Here is a 20875-nt window from a genome sequence, read left to right as displayed (position 1 = left end):
GTTTTTAACATCATCTATTTATGTTTTCATAACTTAATGTGTCATCATGGCAGTTTGTCAACTGGCTTGCAAACATTTCTGAAATTTTAAGTCAACTCTTGTGAGCAGGCACAAACTGGCTCCAGCCTGTCACTTGCTGAGTGACCTACCACAGATGGTCTTCAGGGCCCAGACCTGGACAGTGACGGAAGACTACATTTCCCAGAAGCCTCCTCTCCCAGAACCGCCCTGGGCTTGGAAAGCTGTTACCGTGGAGACGGACAAACAGACAGCCCAGGCTATCCTCAGAGGGGGTGAGGAGGGAGCAGAGGACCTGAGGTAGCTGGTGGCAGGGTAAGAAGTAGAGTGGAGGTGGGAAGGGAGCTTTTTCTGCTTAGGGGCTTTCTGCCTTCATCTTTCTGGGGAAGGGGTGTTGGGGCACTGCTGCCAAGGAGGGGTGCAAGAAAGGGTCTGTGGGACGAGGAGGGCCTCTGGGCAGGGTCTGCCCTCCCCAAACTGGGCTGTAATGGACAGGGCAGCCTGGTGTGGGGAATACGTGTGGCAGGTTCTGGCCCAGTCCACCTCTGATAAAGGTGTTCTGGGACCTCGGGCTCAGGTCCCACTCCAGTGCCGGTCACAGCTGTGATCCCCTGCTGCCCGCATATACTTTGGCCTTCTCCCCACTTCCTTCTTCACTTACCTCTGCCCCCGCCCCCTCCCTTATAGGGCTTCCCTATGTCAGTAGGCCCTGAAGCATTTCCAGAGCCAGAAATCTATGGGCTCAAACCCTAGATCTGCTACTTACCAGCTCTGTGACTTTAGGGACTTCCCTTAACCTCTCTAGGTCTCCATTTTCTCATCTGCAAAGTGGGTACCAAATCAGTGACTGCCTCTTTGAGTCTGTAACGGAAAAACTCAGTTCAATTCAACTTCTCACCCGGAACACTTCAGCCCCGACACTTCTGGTCACCAAATGTGTGGAGGCTTCTCCCCACCCCAAGCCATTTCTCTGCGACCTCCGTCCTGCGGGCCGACACAGGGCTTGACCTGGAGAGCACAGGCTATGTCACCCCCCACACACCTGCCCCTTGTCCAGGTGCCCAGTGGCAGCCTGCCCTTACCTTCTTGGGGCCTTGGCTCCAAGTTTGGTTATGTTACCTTTCTTTCTTTCCTTTTTCCTCTAATTCCTACCTCTCTAGCATCACTTGCCACAAAGAGAAGATAGTGGTGAATAATTAAAATAAATAAAGCAACATTGGTAAGTTTGGGCCACCTGCTCTAGCCTGGACCATAGCTTTCAACCTGCAGCCTGCTCTTTGTCTTAGAGGGAGATCTGCAAATGTTAGAAACGTGCTCCAGACATGCTGGCCCCAAGCTAGGCTTTCTCCTTGATGGAAGGGAAGTTGAAGAGGGGCTCGTTTCCCCTCTCGACACCACCTCCCAGAGACACAGGTGGTCTTGGGGGCAGAAGTGGGCCATTCTGAGTGCATTTATCCCTCCCACGGGGACTCTGTCTAGAGACAGCCAGGGACGTGCCGGGATGGAGGTCCTGAAGGAGAAAGTGGAGGAGGAGGAGGAGGCTGAGCGGGAAGAGGCGGCCGAGAGGGGCGAGAAGATGATGAGGCCCCTGGAGACGCGGAGGGAGGAACCGCCCATGACGCAGGAGATGCTCAGAGACCTGGAGAAGAAGCTGTCAGAGATTGAGATCATCATTCCGGAGCAGCCCTTGTGCGTGTCAGGGTGGGGGCTCTGGGCCAGGCAACCCTGGCGAGGGTCAGACCAGGGCCAGGCAAAAAAAGAGCCAAGACAGGGTAGCAGCCCCAGGGTTGGGAGGCAGGACCCGACGTAGAGGGAAGCAGATACGTGTGAGGGCTCTGCTCTCCGTATCCTGGGCCGAGTCCCCTCTTTGCCCCTCGTGAGCTGTTTGACCCTGGGCAGGTCACTCAGCCTCTCTGGGCCTCTGTTCCCTTCTCTGTTTAAAAGTGCACATGATAATAATGATATCCTTTTTCTGGGCAATTGTGAGGATTCCATGAGAAAGGGATAGAGTCAGCTATGGTGGGCGGATGGCTCCCTGTGGGCCAGGCCCAGCCTCGCATGGGCTCAGGCCTCCCCTCTCGTGGGCACAGGATCGTTACCAAGGACTCAGTTGACATCTCCAAGCTCCCCCTCTCCTACCGAAGCAACACGCTCAAGGAGGAACACTTGCTGCAGGTGGCCGACAACTTCGCCCGCCAGTACAGCCACCTGTGCCCGGATCGCGTGCCCCTTTTCCTGCACCCGCTGAACGAGTGCCAAGTGCCCGTAAGGCTGGGTTGTGGAGGGAAGGACAGAGGCTGGAAAGCAGAGGGTGGAGGGAGGTGGGCCAAAGCTCGTGGGTCAGAGCTTGTATCTGGGGATAGCAGAAACTCAAATGCCAGTAGGCCCCAGCAGGCTTGATGTGAATTACCCTGGGGGAGATGGGTGGGGGAGGTTGTGGTGGCCTGGAGACCCCAGGCCCAACTAAGGGGCCGGCTGGACCACCGCTGTCTCCAATCCCAGACACCAGCTCTATCCTGGAAGGACAGAGAAATGAGACCGGGACCTGAGCACTGGCCTCCTTCCTGCCAGCCCTGAGTCTCTCTGGGCCTCAGTTTCTCCATCAGTGTATGGAATGGCAGAAGAGGAATGCCAAGCTTGCAAACAGCAGCCCTTGGGCTGACAGGGACTCACAGGCTGTTTGACGTGGTCCACGCGGTGATTTTTAGCATTTGTACGAGCTGCCAGCATGTGAAACTCAGTGACTCCCCTGCAGGTCCCTGCTCCCCGCTTCCTTTGAGCTGGTGATCCCACAGCACAGCATTTACTTCCCCAGCTGCAGTCAGCGGGCCTGCAGGGGTGGGGCTGCGGGGACCCTGTGCTGGCAGGCCTTCCTCACATCTACAGGGAGACCCTAGAGGTGCTGTTTGGGACCGAAGACTGGGAGTCCCAGGGGGACAGCGGCCCCTTGAGGGCCTTGCCAGCACTAGTCCACTCACACTGCGGGGGTGGTGGTTGAGAGCCAGACAGACCAGCGCTGCTGCTGCCGGTGACCCTGAGCAAATCAGCTCACTTCCCGGAGCCTCAGTTTCCCCACCTGCCAGTGGGCCTGACATACACGGCCATTGGGGGAGCAGGAGGTGGTGTCTGGGCTGGCCGCACTCAGTGGGGTGCAAGCTTATTCTACATCCAGTTCGGCCTGGAGGGGCGTTGAGGGACCCCTTTCTCCAGCTCCTGAGGCACTGCGGGGAGCCTGAGGCCCAGAGAGGCTTGGAGAGCCTTCCCCACTCCCCCCAAACTAGGGCTCTGGCTTCCAGGGAGCACCAGCCTCCCCCAGGTAGGGTGCCCTCTCTGGGGCCTGTGGTCTCTCCCCTTGCAGAAGTTCGTGAGCACAACCATCCGGCCCACGCTGATGCCCTACCCCGAGCTCTACAACTGGGACAGCTGTGCCCAGTTCGTCTCAGACTTCCTCACCATGGTGCCCCTGCCTGACCCCCTCCAGCCGGTGAGTGCCACCCCAAGCGGCATCCTTAGGCCCCTGAGGCTTAGATGAGAAGCCAGGGAGGTAGGGAGAGGGAGGCTCAGGTCACAGCCCATGGTCTGTCTGGTCTGAGTCCCTCAGAAATGGGCCCAGAGAGGGATGGCCCCTTGCCTGAGGTCACACAGCAAGCCTGGTCTCCTGGCTCCTACTTCTTTGCCTCCTTGCCTCCTTCTGCCTTCAGAGTCTTCATTTTAAGACTTCAGGAGATGGGGAAAGGAGAAAGGGAGGGGACCCTGTTGCCCGTGACCCGCGGCCCCATCTTTGCGTTTCTGTCCAGCTCAGTCTGTTTCCCAACTGCGAATGGAGGGAGCGAGGGAGAAAGGGGTAGGTACACAGTGGAGAACTGAGAAAGGGAAGAGAAGGAAAGGATCAGAAGAGAAGGTGAGGAGAACCTCAGAATAAAAACCATTAAAAGATCAATCAGAGAGCATTAGACCAGAAGCTTCCATCATCCACAGGGTCTTTCCCATCAGGAAGTCCTCGGGCACTTAAAATTACAGGCAAATGTGGACTGTACTTTCTACACATGGGCTGTGGCTCCCATCCCATTCTTAGCAGGCTCCCCAACTTGACAAAGCAGGGGAGCCTGGGGAGGGGTGGGGATCCAGCCTGTGCACTGGCCTAGTGCCTAGCTGCTGGCCAGTGGGGAGGATGGATGGGGAGGACGGGTGGGGAGGATGGGCAGGGAGGGTGGGTGGGGGCCGCGGGGCCGGCTGTGCTGACCAGCCGTCTGCGGCCAGCCCTCGCACCTGTACTCCTCCACCACGGTGCTCAAGCAGCAGAAGGGGAACTGCTTCGACTTCAGCACGCTGCTCTGCTCCATGCTCATCGGTGCCGGCTACGACGCCTACTGCGTCAACGGCTACGGCTCGCAGGACCTATGCCAAATGGACCTGACGCGGGATGTGTGCCCGCTCACCATGAAGCACAAGGAGGTACGCGGGGCTCCTGCTGTCCTGGCCATCCTGCAAGACGCGCCCTCCCTAACGCGGTGCGTCCCTGCGTCTCCCAGCCCTGCCCAGCTGCTCACCGATCCTCTGCCGGCTGCTCGCGGTCCATTCCAGCCCCGGTGGGTCTGTCCCTTAGGCACACACAGCCCAGTTCTCCAAACTGCTGTCCCCCTTCCCTTGTCGTAACTCACTTTCAGCTACCGCTCCCCACGGGGTGACTTCTGTGACTGCTGCATGGCTTCTGTCTTAGGTCACTCTCCCCCAGATTTACCTGACACATGTGATTAAAAATCCACACAGCCACTTTCATGTAAGGAAAAAACAGACAAACGGATAGACATTTTGCTTGCTCTTTTTTCTCTCCATCCCCCAATTCAAAAGACTCCCCCCTTTTAAAAAGATTTTATTTAGTTAGTTATTGAGAGAAAGAGAGGGGGTTGGAGAGGCAGAGGGAAAGAGAAATGCCAAGCAGACATTGGCACGGAGCCTGATTCTGGGCTCGATCTCACAACCCTGAGATCATGGCCTGAGCCAAAAACAAGAGTTGGTTGCTTAACCCACCCAGGAATCCCCTCAAAAAAAAATTTTTTTAAAGATTATTTCTTTATTTATTTGATAGACAGAGATCACAAGTAGGCAGAGAGACAATGCAGAGAGAGAGGAGGAAGCAGGCTCCCCGTGGAGCAGAGAGCCCGATATGGGGCTTGATCCCAGGACCCTGGGATCATGACCTGGGCCGAAGGCAGAGGTTTTAACCCACTGAGCCACCCAGGCACCCCCTCAAAAATTTTTAACAGCAAAAAATTATCACTAACCCTCTAGCAGGTTGTGGTTGTGTTTTTCTCTCTGCTGACTGACAGCCCCCCATGGCTAGAGGCAGCTGTGGACACAAGAAATACTCTTTAAAGAAAAAAAAAAGATTTTATTTATTCATTTGAGAGAGAGAGAGAGAGAGAATATGCATGAGGGGGGAGAGACAGATGGAGAGGGAGAAGCAGACGCCCCGCTGAGCTGGAGTTTGGTCCCAGGACCTGGAGATCATGACCTGAGCTGAAGGCAAACACTTAACCATCTGAGCCACCCAGGCGCCCCAAGAAACACTCTTAAATGCATTTAATTTTAGGAATCAAAAAGCATCTTTTTGCATTTGAGAACTAGCCACAGTACAGACAGAAAATGTTGTTTGTGGACTGGACTGATTCCAGGGCTCCGTGATCAGAGTCAAGCCCCAGCGGTGTCTGCATCTCAGGGCAGGAGACCCGGGGGCCCAGGCCCCACCTGGTGGACTCCAGGCTGTGGAGACCACCGTTTCCCCTCCTCGCTGTCGCAGGCCCTGGGGACATCTGCAGCCTCTGCGGTGTTGTGCCCAGGACACTTTTCTTGCCAGCTAGCACACACTCGTAGGCACATGCACACACACACACGCACACAGGCTTTCATCTCCTTCCTAAGCCAGCAAACTCTAAGTCAGCGCGTGAAACCCTCCAGTGACAGAATCTGGGAACTCCAACTCCCCACAATTCGCCCACTTTCTAGGTCAGATCCAGATCATAGGCAGAAAGGGCCGTGGGCAACGAAGGGGAGAAAATCACATCCCCCGATCCCCGTGGTGCCTGGCACCTCACGTGGGCACTTCCTGTCTTTGCTTCTCAGAACAAGCCTGGGGAGAAGGTTCTTACTGTTTCCTTCCCATTTTCCAGAAGGGCCTGAAGTCAGGGAAGTGGGAGTTGAGGCTCCTGCATTTAGGACCAGAAAGCCTGGGGGCTGGGGGTTCCGGAGCAGCTGTGACCTCCTGGTCGAAGGGCTGGGTGATGCAGGGCGGCTGATCCTTCTTCTCTCGTTGGGTGACAGGTGGTCCAGGAAGAAGAGAAGGTACCACCTAAGAAGTACGCCATTAAACCGCCCAGAGACCTGAGCAGCAGGTTCGAGCAGGAGCAAAATATGAAGAAGCAGCAGGAGATCAAAGGGGAGAAGGAAAAGCAGCGGAAGGAGGAGGAACAGCGCCTCCTGGTGGGTCCCTTCCTCCGGTCCCTGTGCTCAGCTCTCCAGGAGAGGCCGCTAGCAGCTGAGAACTGACACAGGGCAGGGAGGGGATGTGTCCGTGGACCCCAGGTCCACATCCCCTCCTCCATGCCCCGCCACCCCCCACCTCTGCCCAGCAATGTGGGAATCTGTCACTGGTCATCAGCCGGCTTCTGCGATAGATTTCTCATATCAGAGAGCTCCACAGCCTGAGGCCACGCATTCATTCCAAGCTGGGCTGTGATGTTCTCCTGGTTCCAGACTCTTTCCCTAAAGACCTACCTGCATACACTCCCCATCAGTCCTCCCTGCTCTCCGTCCTCCCAGGTCTCCATCGTCCCATCCATCCTCCAGCTCTCCTTTCATCCATCCATACCCTCACTCCCTCCTCCCTTTCCTTTCCTTCCATGTAGTATTTGCTGAGCATCTCCTCTCGTCCAGGCTCTGTGGATGCAATAATGAACATGACAGTCACCCTCCTTCCAGAGGGAAGCAGAGGAGGAAGCCCCACAGTGCCCCCTACCTTCCTTTGGATAAAATCCCGCCCCGAATGGCAATGCAGAAAGCCAGTAAATCCCAGACGCTCTAGGGCGCCAAAGGACCCAGTTTGTAAACTACAGATAAACTCAGACTCTCCCACTGTATTGATAAGAAAACAGGCTCAGAAGTGAGGTGATGTCCTCAAGGTCATGCAACGAGGCAAACTGCACTCTGGACCGGAACTCAGCTCTCTTGCTGGTTCTCCAGCCCTGGGGAGATGTTTGGGCCCCTGACACCCCCCTTCCCACCCACCGGTCCATGCTTACCTGCTTACCCACCTTTCCTGTGCAGGAGCTGGAGAAAGCAAAGATTGACCCCCTGCATGGCCTCCGGGTGCACGCCTGGGTCCTGGTGCTGTCGGGGAAGCGCGAGGTGCCCGAGAGCTTTTTCATTGACCCACTCACGGCGCGCAGCTACAGCACCCAGGACGACCACTTCCTGGGCATCGAGAGCCTCTGGAACCACAAGAACTATTGGGTCAACATGCAGGACTGCTGGAACGGCTGCAAGGTACTGGGCCCGGCGCGGGGCCGGTGTGACAGGCAGTCCTGGGGTGGGGGTCCCCTGCCGGGGAAGCTGGCTGCCACAGAGCTCCAGACTTTCCCCAGAGCTGAGTCCCCATAGCCCACTCCTCTGTCAAGACATAACCATTCTAATATTATTATCTAATATCTAATATCTAATATCTAATATGATTAATATCTCTTTGGAATGTGTATCCTTACAAAATATGGGTTGTTCGTTTGTATGAATGATTTTTTTTTAAAAAATGATGTATTGAAGTGCAACATACATGCAGAACAGTACACTCATCCTAAGTGTACAGTGAATATGTGCATATACACAGAAGTATGTCTGTGTGTGTGTCTGTGTGCATACACATAAATAAAACCCAGTGCCATATAACATAATTTAGAAATACATGCACGCGTTTGGGGAAGGATCCTAACTGGACACAGGAGGGCTTTCTGGAGTGTGGGCAATATGTTATTTCTTGATCTGGGTACAGGAAACCAGGTGTGTCCAATTTATGGAAATTCATTGAGCTGCACACCTGAGTTCAGGTAGGCGGGAGGAAAAGCAGGTGGGGGCCCCACCCCACGGAAGAGAAATTCCCACCTGTCTCCTCTGTGCAATTCCTCATGTGCCTGCCTAGTTCCCCTCTCCCCAGCACAGGAAAAAACCATGAGGCGGCCCTTTTTCAAACCTACCATTTCCCCGTCCTATAAAATGCTGCTGGCTTGCGTCTGCTCTAAACTCTGCTTGGGACGCTCCCCTGACAGTGCAGGATAACCTCCACATCCTGGCCCCTTCCAGGCCAGAGAGCTGCCAAGTCTCATGGAGACCCAACAGCGGGATGTCTTCATGAGAGTCTGGCGGAGGGGGCGGGCCTCAGTTTCCCTGTTGAAATGAGGAGGATGGGCGTGGACTCGCAGAGGCTGCTGGGGGCCGACATTCTGTCCCTCTGAGACCCAGGCCCGGGTCCCTCCTCTGCTCTGGGTGCAGCTGCCTGCCCCCCCCACCCCGCCCTGTGAACGGGAGGGGGCGTGCTGGCCCTGGGGTGTGCTCAGCTGATCCTTCCCCCATCAGGACTTGGTCTTTGACCTGGGAGACCCTGTGAGATGGGAGTACCTGCTCTTGGGGACTGACAAGGCTCAACTGGCTGTGGCTGAGGAAGAGGAAGACGGGATGAATGATGATGAAGATATGGAGAACCTGGTGGGTCTTCGCGGCATGGGGGCCGGCGGTGGGATGGGCCTTTGTACCCTGTCAGGGCAACCCGACCAACGTCTCTACCACGAGTGTGTGTATTGGAGGGGAATGGGTCAGAGGGACCGATCGTAGATTCTCCAAAGCAGAGGGGCCTGGACCAGGCTCTCAATTTATAGATGGGCAAACTGAGACCCAGACAAGTCCATGGACCTGCCCAGGAACTCCTGGGCGGGGGGTGGGGGGGGGCGCTAGGGAAGGGCTGGGACTTGCATCCGGGTCTCCTGGCTCCCATGCAGCCCACCCTGGTCGATGGTTGCCCTGTTTCTGTAAAGAGCATTTCCCAGCAATAGGCGTGATAAGACCTTGACCGCAGCCCTGGGCTCACTTCCAGGCCTTCCTGCATAGCCACCATGATCCCCCTCACATGCTTCCAGGCCTTTCTCGTCTGTCTTCGCAGCCCTTCATTGGCCTGGGGCCTTCCCCATGGTGTCAGCGTCCTTCTCCCATCTCCTAGTCGGGAGCCCTTCTAGGCAGGTCTCCGTGAGCCCCTGTGCCTGGGGGTCAGGGGCCCAGAGGCCTTAGCTCTTGGCTGTGACACCTTGGGCAAACTTCCCAATCATGGAGAGCTTCAGTGTCATTATCTGTATGTAAAGTGGAAGGGACGGGGGGATGGGATCAATTATATCCACAGTAATAGGACTAGGGATATCAGGGGGCCAGAGCTGCCATAACAAAGTACCACACACTGAGAGGCTTAAACAACAGAAATTAATTCTCTCCTAGTTCTGGAGGTCCAAGACCAAGGTGTCAGCGTTTTGGCTTCTTCTGAGCCCCTCTCCTTGGCCTGTACATGGCTGTCTTCTCTCTGTGTCTTCACGTGGTCATTCTGTATGCGTATCAAGCAAGGACACCAGTCACGTTGGATTATGGCCCACCCCAATGACCTCATTTTACCTTACCTACCTCTTGAAAGAGCCTATCTCCAAATATAGTCCCCTTCTGAGGTTCTGGGGGTCAGGACCTGATTAGGGGGACACAATTGAGCCCATCACAGTTCCCCAGGGCCAGGAGGCACTTAACCTGAATTAGCAGGTGCTTAACCTGAATTAACTTGTCCAAATCTTTACAGCCACCTGGTGAGGTGGGCGTTCGTATTATCATTTATGATTATTGTCATCCTGTTTTACAGATGGGAAGACTTACACACAGAAGGGGGGAAGTAATATACCCAAAGGTCAATGGCCAGTGAGTGGTAGAGCTTGGGCTTGAACCTGGGATCTGACGGTCTGGCTCCCAAGTCTGCGTTCTGAACAGGGTCTCTGTTCTACATCCTCCGGACAGCTTGGGGATAAAATGAGACCGTGGCCATGAGGAGCTTGGTACAGCGTCCTCGCCTCTGGAGACCAGAGAGCCTCCCCGCCAGTAAATCTTGGGGCACTGCCGCCCCCTGGTGGCCTCTAGATATAATCAACGTTTGTGGAACAGTTTGAAATTGAGAAAAACTCTTCCAGGTTCCCACCGTTGCCTCGCCTGAGGACCATTTGTGTAAAGCAGGCCTTATTTCACAGATGGGGAAACTAAGGCTCGGAAAGAAAAACAAAAACAAACAGGAGGGAGGCAGTGTCTCAAGTGATTTATATACATTCTATCTGTTAATCCTTCCCCGTGGTCCTGTTAAAAGGAAACAGGCTCAGAGCAGGGAAGGTACTTACCTGCCCAGGTGTGTGGGCTGCGTCCTGCAGGGTGGGGCTTGGGTCCACCTGACTCCAGAAGCCTCTCTCTTAAGGAAGGACCATGGCTGCGCCTGGTGCCCACGCTGACTGACTGAAGGCTGGGCACACGGGGGGTGGGGGTGGGTGGAGGATCGCTGTCCTAGTCAGGTGGGTCAAGCGAGGGCTCCTGCGCCGCTGCCTCATCCTCTCTACCACATCAGAGATGCCCGTGACCTCTGGCTCCCCTGGGGGAGCTGACAGCCCCTGCGGCTGGGCCCTGGGGGGCAAGATGGAGGTTCTGCCTCTAGCTTCCGCTCCCAGGACCAGGCCTGACCAAAGCCTGCCCCCTCCCCGCCTCTCCCCACAGGGCAAGGAGGATGAGGACAAGAGTTTCGACATGCCGCCTTCCTGGGTGGAACAGATTGAGATCTCCCCTGAAGGTAGCCGACGTGGATCTCTGTTCCCTGGCCTCCCCAGGACTGGTTCAGGGGAGTCCGCAGAAGCTGCCTGGGCCCCTCATTTCCACCCCTCCTGCCTGTTGTCGCACCCTGGTCTGAGCGGGGACTCTGGGCCACCTCCTTCCTGCCTCGCGCACTCAGCTCTGTGGACGAGGGCCTGGCACTGCTCTGGCGTGCAGGAGGGGGCTCGGTTAACCTGTCTTGGCTGATGGAGTGTGGGTAATAAACGACGGAGGACCAGGGCCCAGTCATTCCTCTCCCTTACCTGCCCCCCTGGTACCCGGGCTGGGGAAGGCCAAGCAGCATAGCACCCAGATGACACAAGGGAGTGGAGGTGTCCGGACCAGGGAGGAGTGGCCCGAGAACACAGCCGGGCAGGGACACTGGAGTTCTGTGCCAGCATCTAGTGGCTGTTGAGGTTCCTGTCTGGGAGTGTCCAGGCCCACAGAGAGGGCATAGGCTCTTCCAAGAGAGTGGGAGGGGCTAGAGAGGGCACCACGGCAACCAGGGGAGGAACACCCAGCTCAGGCCTCTGGTTGGAAGGTTGGGAATAGGCGGGCAGGAAGGGCCTCCAGGAGGAGGAGGAGGAGGAGTCTGAGCTAAGTTTTGAGGCGTCAGAAGTCAGCCCAGTAAGGGCAGGAAGGGATGGTGGCTCCAGCAGAGAGCCAGCCACACGGGCAGAGGCCTGGCAGTGAGCGAGCGGCGTGGTTCGGCTGGCTCCCCCGGCCAGGCTCGAACCTGAGAACGGCTCCAGGGCAGTTCCCTTTGCCTACTTCCCTCTGCCTCCCCGGAGCGGGCCTGGGGCCTGGAGGAGTTTAGCGCTGTGGCCCAATGAGTGGCTGGGTGGGATCGGCCCTCCTGTCCCCTGATCTGGGGAGGAGGGACCCCAGCCCACTCTGCATCCACAGCGTTCGAGACCCGCTGCCCAAATGGGAAGAAGGTGATCCAGTACAAGAGAGCGAAGCTGGAGAAGTGGGCCCCATATCTCAACAGCGATGGCCTCGTGTGCCGCCTCACCACCTACGAGGACTTGGAGTGTAAGGCAGGCAGCCCCGGCTGCTGGGGCAGGAGAGCCAGGTTCCCCAGCACGCTGTGTGACCTTGGGCACTGCCAGTCTCTTGGTGTGAGTGTGGGCCCCGCTGGCCTCTGTGTGCTGGGAAGAGGGTTGGGGGGACGGAGGCTGGGGGGAGCTGGCCTCCTGCAGCAGGCACCGATCGCGCCCCACAGGTACAGAGACTTTGGAGATAAAGGAGTGGTACCAGCACCGGGAGGACATGCTAGAGCTGAAACACATCAACAAAAACACAGGCCTGAATGTCGACTACTTCAAGCCAGGCCATCCCCAGGCCCTGCGTGGTGAGTGGACCCCACTGCCAGTCCAGCGGGAGCCCGGGGGGTGGTGGGGGCAGGGAACAGAAACCACCCCTGCTTCCCTGAGCAAATCAGATGTGTAGGAGGTCAGAGGAAGTGCAGAAAATCCAGGGAAATGTGACGAATGTCCCTCCAGAAAAGTCAAAAACCAGGGCCACATGCCCATTCTGTGGTTAAGGCTGGGCACACGGTGCCGGGGGCAGGGTGCGGCACATTTCCAAGGGGTCAGAATGCTGAGCAGCAGAGCCAACACATGTGCCCACAAGGGCGATGCAGAGAGCAGGGGTGTGGCCATGAGCCTGCGAGGCTGGGAATCGAGAGAAGGACACGTCTTGAGACAGAATCAATAGCTTAACCAAGGACGCACAGAAGAAAAGCATAGTGTCAATACAGATCTCAAAAAGTGATCAGTCTCACTTGGTGGTTGAAATGAAAGGAAGGCAGGCATGAACAAATGAATGAAGGAAATAAGGAACCGTCTCACAAGCCTCATGTTGCAAAGATGACAAAAGTGGTCCCATGAGGCCTGAGCCAAGCAGCAGAGAGTTGCTCCCTGTCACCCCTGGTAGGACAGCAAATTGGTGCAACTTTCCGGGAAAGCAGTTGGGCAACATAATAGTAGCTTTAAAATATGTATGCTTGGGTTGCCTGGGTGGCTCAGGTCATGATCCCAGAGTCCCAGGATCGAGCCCCACATCGGACTCCCCGCTCAGTGGAGAGTCTGTTTCTCCCTCTGCCCCTCATCCTGCCCGTAGTCTCCCTCTCTCAAATAAATAAATAAATAAATAAAATATTTTTAAAAAATGCTTTTTGACCAACAGCGCTTCTGCTGAGAATTTGCCCTGAGCAAATAATAGGTAAGAATTACGGAATGCGCACTGCAGATGTTCACCTCAGTGTTGTTTATAATAACAAGTTTAGAAACAACCTGAACCCAGCAGTGGGGCATTGGCTAATAACTCACGCTCACCCATGAGCACTCAGGGACTCCCTGGGGCCCGGGGTCAGGTTCTCCAGCCAGGGGCCAGTGCACCTGGTCTCACCCTGCGGACTTCCGGGACCCCACCTCCCACCGCAGTGCACTCGTACAAGTCCATGCAGCCTGAAATGGACCGCGTCATGGAGTTCTATGAAACGGCCCGTGTGGACGGCCTGATAAAGCGGGAGGAGACACCCAAGACAATGACGGAGTACTACCAGGGACGGTCCGACTTCCTCTCCTACCGCCACGTGGATTTCGGGGACAGGGTCAAGAAGTTGGCTCTGAACAGCGCGGAGTCAAACCCCCGGCCGATGGTGGTGAGCTCTCGCTGGGCCTGGGGACAGGGTGCCCACTCTGTCCAGCAGGCTAAGGTCACCCTGGGATGGGGAAAACCACACCTTTCCCAAGGGCCCTGTCCTGTTTTACAATCCCAGTGCTGCCTGATGTCGGACTGTGCCCTCCACCACTGGGCCAAGAATGTATTTCCTTACTATTGTAATAAGTGCATCCTCAGAAGGGTGTCTCTCCAATATTAACATGTGTTAATAGGTTTGGTTTGGGTAGATCCCTGTCTCACTCACTTAACCTTGAATTGTGCACTTTTTTCTCCACATCATTACAAATGGTTTGGCAACTGTGATTAATGGCCGTGTACCAGAGGAGCTCTTCCTAGCAGTAAGGGTTGTTTAATGATAAAGCAGGGTGCCTGGAGAGGTGGTGAGCTCCCCATCTCTGGAGGTGAGCAAGTAGACTCTCACAGAGAGAGCTAGAGAAGAAATGCAGCACCACACAGGGCTGAGGTGGCCTGGTGCTGAGAACCCACAGGGCCACGGGAGCCGTTGTCTGGCTAGGAAGTGCTGCTCCACACAAACTCCCTGAAAGACCCCAGAGTCCAGCGTCCCTGAGTGTCCTTTACTTCTGCCCTCAAGGGCACACACAGATGTCCCCTTTCCCACCTCCTATCCTATGATGTTCTGGCCTCCCAGAAAATCACAGAGCGGTTCTCCCGTAACCCCACGAAGCCCGCGGACGAGGACGTGGCGGAGCGCGTGTTTCTGATCCTGGAGGAGCGTATCCAGCTGCGTTACCACTGCCGAGACGACCACATCACGGCCTCCAAGCGGGAGTTCCTGCGGCGCACGGAGGTGGACAGCAAGGGCAACAAGATCATCATGACGCCCGACATGTGCATCAGCTTTGAGGTGGGTCTGGGGGTGCCTGTGGCTGGCAGGGCTGGGCGGGGTGGGCAGGGAGAAGGTCTGGGGGCCTCCAGTGCCAGTCCCGTGACTTGGGAACACCGGGATAGAGACTCATGGTTCCCAGCCCAGAAGTTCATCTCCGCCCCTTGGGAAAATCAAGATCTGGGGACCCAGATCTTGATCAAGATCTGGGGTCCCATCTAGGGACCCTCGTCTTTGCGGCTCCTCTGAACATCTTCCCCTTTCCCATCAAGAAAGACCACCCAGCAAGCCAAGACTTTTCCTTATTATCCCTTCCCCCCAGTCCTGGACAGAGCTGACCCCAGATCCCAGGACCAACACTGGAGTAGGAGAGAGTCCTACCACCTCTGCAGGACTGACTTTCCTCATTTAAACCCTCTCTCTCCTGGCACATTCCTTAGTCCCTCTGAGCCCCCAGTTCATCTTCTTTTATTATCTGTGTTTTTATAGATGAAGAAACTGAGGCCCAGAGAGCTTAAGCTAGCTGCTTGTTGTCACACAGCTAGAAAATGGCAGAGGAAGATTTGAACCCAAGCAGTCCGGCTCCAGAGTCTGCTCACCACCTTAGCCATTGCTGCCTGTCCTTGTCACTGTGTCCCTGTGCTTGTCGTCCCAGGTGGAGCCCATGGAGCACACCAAGAAGCTTCTCTACCAGTACGAGGCCATGATGAAGCTGAAGAACGAGGAGAAGTTGTCCAGGCATCAGGCCTGGGAGTCGGAGCTGGAGGTGGACCCATGGGAGCGTGGACAGGTAGGAGGGGGCATGGGTGGAGGGTGTCTCAACTGTGCCCTCCCCTACTTCCCGATTCAGGTGCTGGAGATCCTGAAGCTTCGAGAGGAGGAGGAGGCGGCGCACGCCCTGACCATCTCCATCTACGACACCAAGCGCAACGAGAAGAGCAAAGAGTACCGGGAGGCCATGGTGAGCGCTTCTCCCCCACCCGGGGCCCTGGCTTTTCCCAGACCCCGCCCCCACAGGCCTCCAGTGTGGTGAGGACGATTAGGGACTCTGCCAGAAAGTCCTTTATAGGGGATGACATTACTGACGTCATTGTGGCCATCCATCCACAAGGCCATCCTTGTGGTCATCCTTGCTGGGAAGCCATTTCCACAATGAACTGAAGAGTATGCAGGGTCCAGACCAAGTCTCCCCACCAGCTCCAGGGGTAGGGCCAAGCCGAGGCCTCTACTGCACGGGGACAGAAGGAAAATGCAGCACCCATCTCCACCTGGGGCTCCCCTCAAGGTCAGGACCTGGGCCCGTAGCCCCAGCGAGCAGACTCTGGCTGCAGCCTGCGTTCTCGGGCAGCTGCAGCTCAGGACATCCGGATCACACCCTCGGGCTGAAGGCCCATTTGGGGTTTTCAAGGCCAGCTTCTAAATCCCCTACAGCAACCAAGTGGAGAGTTCTAAAAATAGCTTGGGGTTGGCGAGGCAGGACAGGGCATTAGATAACTGGCTCTTAGACTCCGGGAATGGGTGCTGCCCCCACATCTCCAGCCTCACTGGCCACATCTACGGACACAGGCCAGAAGGCCCTGGGTGGAAGAGGGAGGGAGTTCCTGGCAGCTTTCGACTTAACATTGCTATAACCACCATTTATTGCGCAAGCTGAGCGTGAGTGATGCGCCGAGGCTCAGGCAGAGACGCGAATCCACGTAAGACAGAGTTGGCTCTGGGGGACCGCCTGATGCCTCAGTCCCAGAGGTACCGGGCCCCAGGATCTGGATTTAAGGCCTCGTTTTGGGTGGTCCCGTGTTGCTGCAGAGCCGCCGGGGAGGTCTTTGCGGCCCGCGCTGGCCCAGCTCACTCCCACCCACCTTGGCCGCAGGAGCGCGTGATGCACGAGGAGCACCTGCGGCAGGTGGAGGCCCAGCTGGACTACCTGGCCCCGTTCCTGGCCCAGCTCCCGCCGGGGGAGAAGCTGACACGCTGGCAGGCGGCTCGGGTCAAGGACGAGTGCCTCAGTGACTTCAAGCAGCGGCTCATCGACAAGGCCAACCTCATCCAGGCCCGTTTCGAGAAGGTGTGGCCAGTCCCCCTCCCCAAACCCCACCTCCCCAGGGCAGGGGAGGGCACCTCGGGGTCCACCTCCAGAAGATGGACCCAGGGCTGTCTGCTCACCATCTCCAGCACTTGGGAGGGACCCGTGAGGGGATGAGTGTTATCAGTGCTTGGAGTTTCCAAAACGTGGAGTTGTCCTTCCTGGTTCTTGCTTGTTGGGTGGAAGGGTGGCTGGGAGGGGTGGGTGGTGGATGGAGTGGATGGGTGGATGGAAGGGGGGGGTGCAACAACTCCTAGCCCTTGTCCCATCTCTCTCCGCCACATACCATGTGGTTGGCATGCATTATCCCACTGAGTCCTGGCGACATGCTCTATGCCAGGTGCCAGGGGCAGACAATGCCCTTCATTTGCAGACAAGCTCGGAAAACCTTGGACACTTGTTCACAAGCCTGTCTCTGCCTTGAGCCTTGCTCCTCCTGGACACGAGATCCCTCTAAACATGTCCCCACTGGCTCCCACGCGAGGCATTTTGCGGCCCTTGCTTCTGCTGCTCTGGCCTCTGTGGGTGGTGGCGGCGGGGCCAGCCCTGGTGAGGCTGTCCAGGGACCAGCGGGCATTTCAGCGGCAGTCTGGGTGAGGGCCAGCCCTCCTCACCCCACCCCTGCTCTCTCCTCCCCATGCCTGCAGGAGACCCAGGAGCTGCAGAAGAAACAGCAGTGGTACCAGGAGAACCAGGTGACCCTGACGCCTGAGGATGAGGACTGGTACCTGAGTTACTGTTCTCAGGCCATGTTCCGCATCCGCATACTGGAGCAGCGGCTCAACCGGTGAGAGTGCGTGGGGAGCCCGGAGAGGACCCCCGGGAGGCTGGGGTGGGGCTTCATGAGCCCTGGCCACCTCCTGTTCCTCCCTCTGATCTCAGTCACAAGGAGCTGGCCCCACTCAAGTACCTGGCCCTAGAGGAAAAGCTCCACAAGGACCCACGCCTGGTGGACTTCCTGAAAGTCTTCGTCTGAGGCCCCTCATGGGACCTTGGCTGAACCTGCCCCAGAGCCTGACCTGAGCTCCCTACAGCCAGCAAGTGGCTGTCCCCTCAGGCGCCAGACCTCACTGCCACACCACCTCCCAGCTGCCCTGTCTGCTCCTGCTTCTCATGACGTTCCTATAAATAAACACACTATTCTTTCTTTCTTTCTTTCTTTCTTTTTTTTAACTATGTTCAGTTAGCAGCATATAGTACATCATTAGTTTTTGATGTAGCATTCAACGATTCGTTAGTTGCGTATAAACACACTTTTCATGGGCCGCCTGTACCTCACGTCCCACAAGTTCCGGAGGAGGCTTCCTCTCCTTTCCTTCTCTGTCTATAGCCTGAGACTCCCCCCTCCCACCCACGTTGGCCCCTCCCTCAATTGCTCCCTCTCCTTCTCTCCATTGGAACATTGAGTCTTTGCGGCACCTCTGCAGATGGTCCCACAGCCACCTGCAAACAGCCGGTTAGTTGTTTGCAGCCAGGGTGGCCCAGCTGACACAGTGCGAGTGTCAAGGCCAAGGGGCTCTGCACCAGACTGCAAAGAACAGCATCCCAGTTCTTATCAGCCACTATTTAGCCATCTGTGAAATGGGATGATACTATTGTTGTCTCAAAGAAGACTTGTAAAGCAGAGAGGAGCCGAAGTGGCACATAGAAAGCACCCAATGTTAGCTTAAAAAATGGCCAATAAACACATGACAGTGTCAAATTCATTAGTCATCAGGGATATGAAATGCCACCACACACCCACCAGTATGTATAAAATGAGTAAGACTTAGAAGGATGAGAAGCAACTGGAACTCTCAAGCAGTTTTCCCGGTGGGTCAACCTGTCTAACCGCTTTGGAAAACTGGCTGTATCTAGTTAACACTAACCTTTGGCTCAGTAGTTCTGCTCCTAGGTTCTGCTCCATCCACCCCTCCCTCCACTCTCCCCCATTCATCTACTCAACCCTCCATCCAATGAACAAGAACAAAGAACTCAACCAAGATGCGCATATACATCCTCTAAGAGGCAGGTACTAGAATGTTCATGGCAGCGGTAGTATTGGTACGAAGCTGGAAACGCCCCAGATGCCCATTAAGAGTAGACTGGAGACATAAATGTGGTCTCGAGACATTTTTGGTCATCACAACTGGTCTGAGAGTGGCCCTGGCATCTAGCGTGTAGAGAGGCCAGGGAAGCTGCTTAACACCCTACAGACATCTACAGTGCACAGGAAAGCTCCCTGAAGCAACGACCTCGCCTAAAATATCAGTAGTAGGTACGAAACATGAACCATAACCACACAGAATAACACATTGGATTCCTCATACACAGGATCAAAAGAATCCAGATACCAAAAAGAACATGCTGCATGATTCCATTTATATAGAAAAATACCCAGGCAAATTAATTAATTAGTCATTGGCATCAGAATAGTTGTGGCTCTTAGTGTAAAGGAGCACCGCGGAGGCTCTGGGATGCTAGGAATGTTCTTCCGGACCTGAGCACATTCAGTTTGTGAAAACTTGCTTTTACAAAGTACATGCCCTTGGGATAGGTGTATTACACTGCAGTATGAAGGGGTTTCAAATGCCGATCGTGAACCTAATCAAGCTTTAACTTCCTTCTAGCAAAACATTCAGAGGGAGAGAAACAAGGTAAACGACCCTAGCAGGAAACAGACAAAAATCATAATACAGAGTAGTCTGCAAGGGAAAAGGCCCAATCAATCTCTTCAAAAGATCAATGTCATTTAAAAAAAAAAATGGGGGACTGAAACAGAATGAGTTTAAAAGAACCAGGTGTGGTGAATCTTGTTTGTTTCCTAGTTAGGAGAAAAAAAAAAAAAACTATTTAGCTTTTGGGTCTGATTGGGGAAATCTGGACTGCACATTAGAGAATTCTGTTTTCTTCAGTGTGCTGATACAATGGTTGGGTAGGATAACAGCCTTATTTTTAAGAGGTATGTGCTCAGTATTTCATGTCATTTAGGGGTAAAATGTCTTGAGGCTGACAACTTCGAAATCGCTCAGAGAAAACACCTACATGTGCAAAGCAAATATGGAAAACCTTAGCAAGTGTTGGATTATCCACCAAGTCGACTCCACTATTAAACTATTATACATCATCGTAGAATTCTTTCAAGTTTTCTCTACGGAGCTTTTCAGAATAAAAAGTTGAGGGGAAAGAGAGAGAGGACAGTTTTGATCGGATTTTATTCTGCTAATCTAGCCCTCCGTTGATAGTGCCCATATTCGTCTCCCGACCCACTCCCCAAAAGTACATCGTGAGAGGTGGACCCCCTGCCTCTGTCTGGCAGTGGGTGTCGTTCCGTGGAGAAACCCACAGACTTGCTTTAACAACAAGGGTTCAAGTCGGACACCATTCTTTTTGGTTGTGTGGCCCATTACCTACGCCTTAATCTAGGTCTCAGTTTCCTTATCCGTAAACGGGAACCGGAATTCCTATGTCTTAGGTTTGTCGGAGGCGTCTGTCGGAGCTGCAGTGAGCTGCTGGCGGACAACGGAGAGATTCGGGGGTCTTTAGGCACCAGGCCCTGGGCACCTCCTGTGGGGTCCAGTCCCTCCCAAGCGGCTCCAGGGCGGCCCGGCCACGCGTGGGACCCAGGCTCCGGGCCGGTTATGGCCCTTCCCTAAGCCCACCCTACCCACGAGCCCAATAAAGCCGGACTTTCTCGGATTTCTAGTTGGTGGTCCCTTTAAGGCAGCCGCTCACTCATCCAGTCCCTGACGCCGCAGCCGTGGGGCAGCCTACGGGGCTCCGCTCCCGGCTCGGACCCGGGATCAGGCTCAGTCTCCCTGTAGGTCTCCCGTCCGAGCCAAAGAAGAGGGGCAAAGTCCTGAGACCACTGAAGAACCGCTCCCGGTTAAAGGGAAGAAGTAATAACTGTGGCAGAAGGGAAACACCCTGTCTCCCCCTGCCCCACTCCAAGATGGAAGGCCCGCGGCTTCACGCTCCTCCTGACCCTCCCTTCCCATTGGTTATCTGGGAATTGGTTTTCCAATAAGACGAGCGCTTATTGGTTACTTTGGGACCGTTGCTAAAGCGATTGGCTCAGACGGCATTGGAGGGTCGTCTGGCGAACTAAGAGGGAGAGGAAGGAAAAGGAGAGTAAAGGGAAAGCTGGAGGCGGAGGCGGGACCAAGGAAATGGCAGCCCTTATTGGCTCATTAGAAGCTAAGGGGAGGCTCTTGAATTCCCTTTCCTCGTGATTAGTCCAATTCAGGAAAAGGGGGCGGGTACTTAGGAAGAGCGGCAGAAGCGCCTGCTTCGATTGGTCAAACGTGGCGGGAGGTGGAGAGCTCGCGGCGGTTGATTGGTGCGGT

The 20875-nt window shown here is 55.4% G+C and overlaps 1 protein-coding gene across 2 annotated transcripts; it reads left to right on the top strand.

The window, feature by feature from the left end:
• Nucleotides 1-1504: 1504 nt before the first annotated feature.
• DRC7 (dynein regulatory complex subunit 7) lies at nucleotides 1505-17703 on the top strand (the record flags this gene model as incomplete). Of its 2 annotated transcripts, XM_080829496.1 has the most annotated exons (17): nucleotides 1505-1707; nucleotides 2109-2283; nucleotides 3377-3502; nucleotides 4279-4473; nucleotides 6340-6498; nucleotides 7342-7560; nucleotides 8641-8769; nucleotides 10843-10915; nucleotides 11842-11970; nucleotides 12161-12289; nucleotides 13383-13603; nucleotides 14273-14488; nucleotides 15123-15233; nucleotides 15318-15428; nucleotides 16338-16532; nucleotides 17198-17337; nucleotides 17433-17703. In XM_080829496.1, 17 exons carry the CDS (start codon nucleotides 1520-1522, stop codon nucleotides 17524-17526), a joined length of 2610 nt encoding a protein of 869 aa, XP_080685622.1. In that variant the 3' UTR covers nucleotides 17527-17703. The 2 variants fall into 2 exon arrangements, with proteins under 2 accessions (XP_080685622.1, XP_080685621.1); XM_080829495.1 differs by lacking the exon at nucleotides 4279-4473 and having other exon boundaries at nucleotides 1520-1707.
• Between the last annotated feature and the right edge of the window lie 3172 nt (nucleotides 17704-20875).

Source organism: Martes martes, assembly GCF_963455335.1.
Source record: "Martes martes genome assembly, chromosome: 17".
In the NCBI taxonomy this organism is placed as follows: Eukaryota; Metazoa; Chordata; class Mammalia; order Carnivora; family Mustelidae; genus Martes; species Martes martes.
This window is presented reverse-complemented; position numbering and strand designations above follow the sequence as displayed.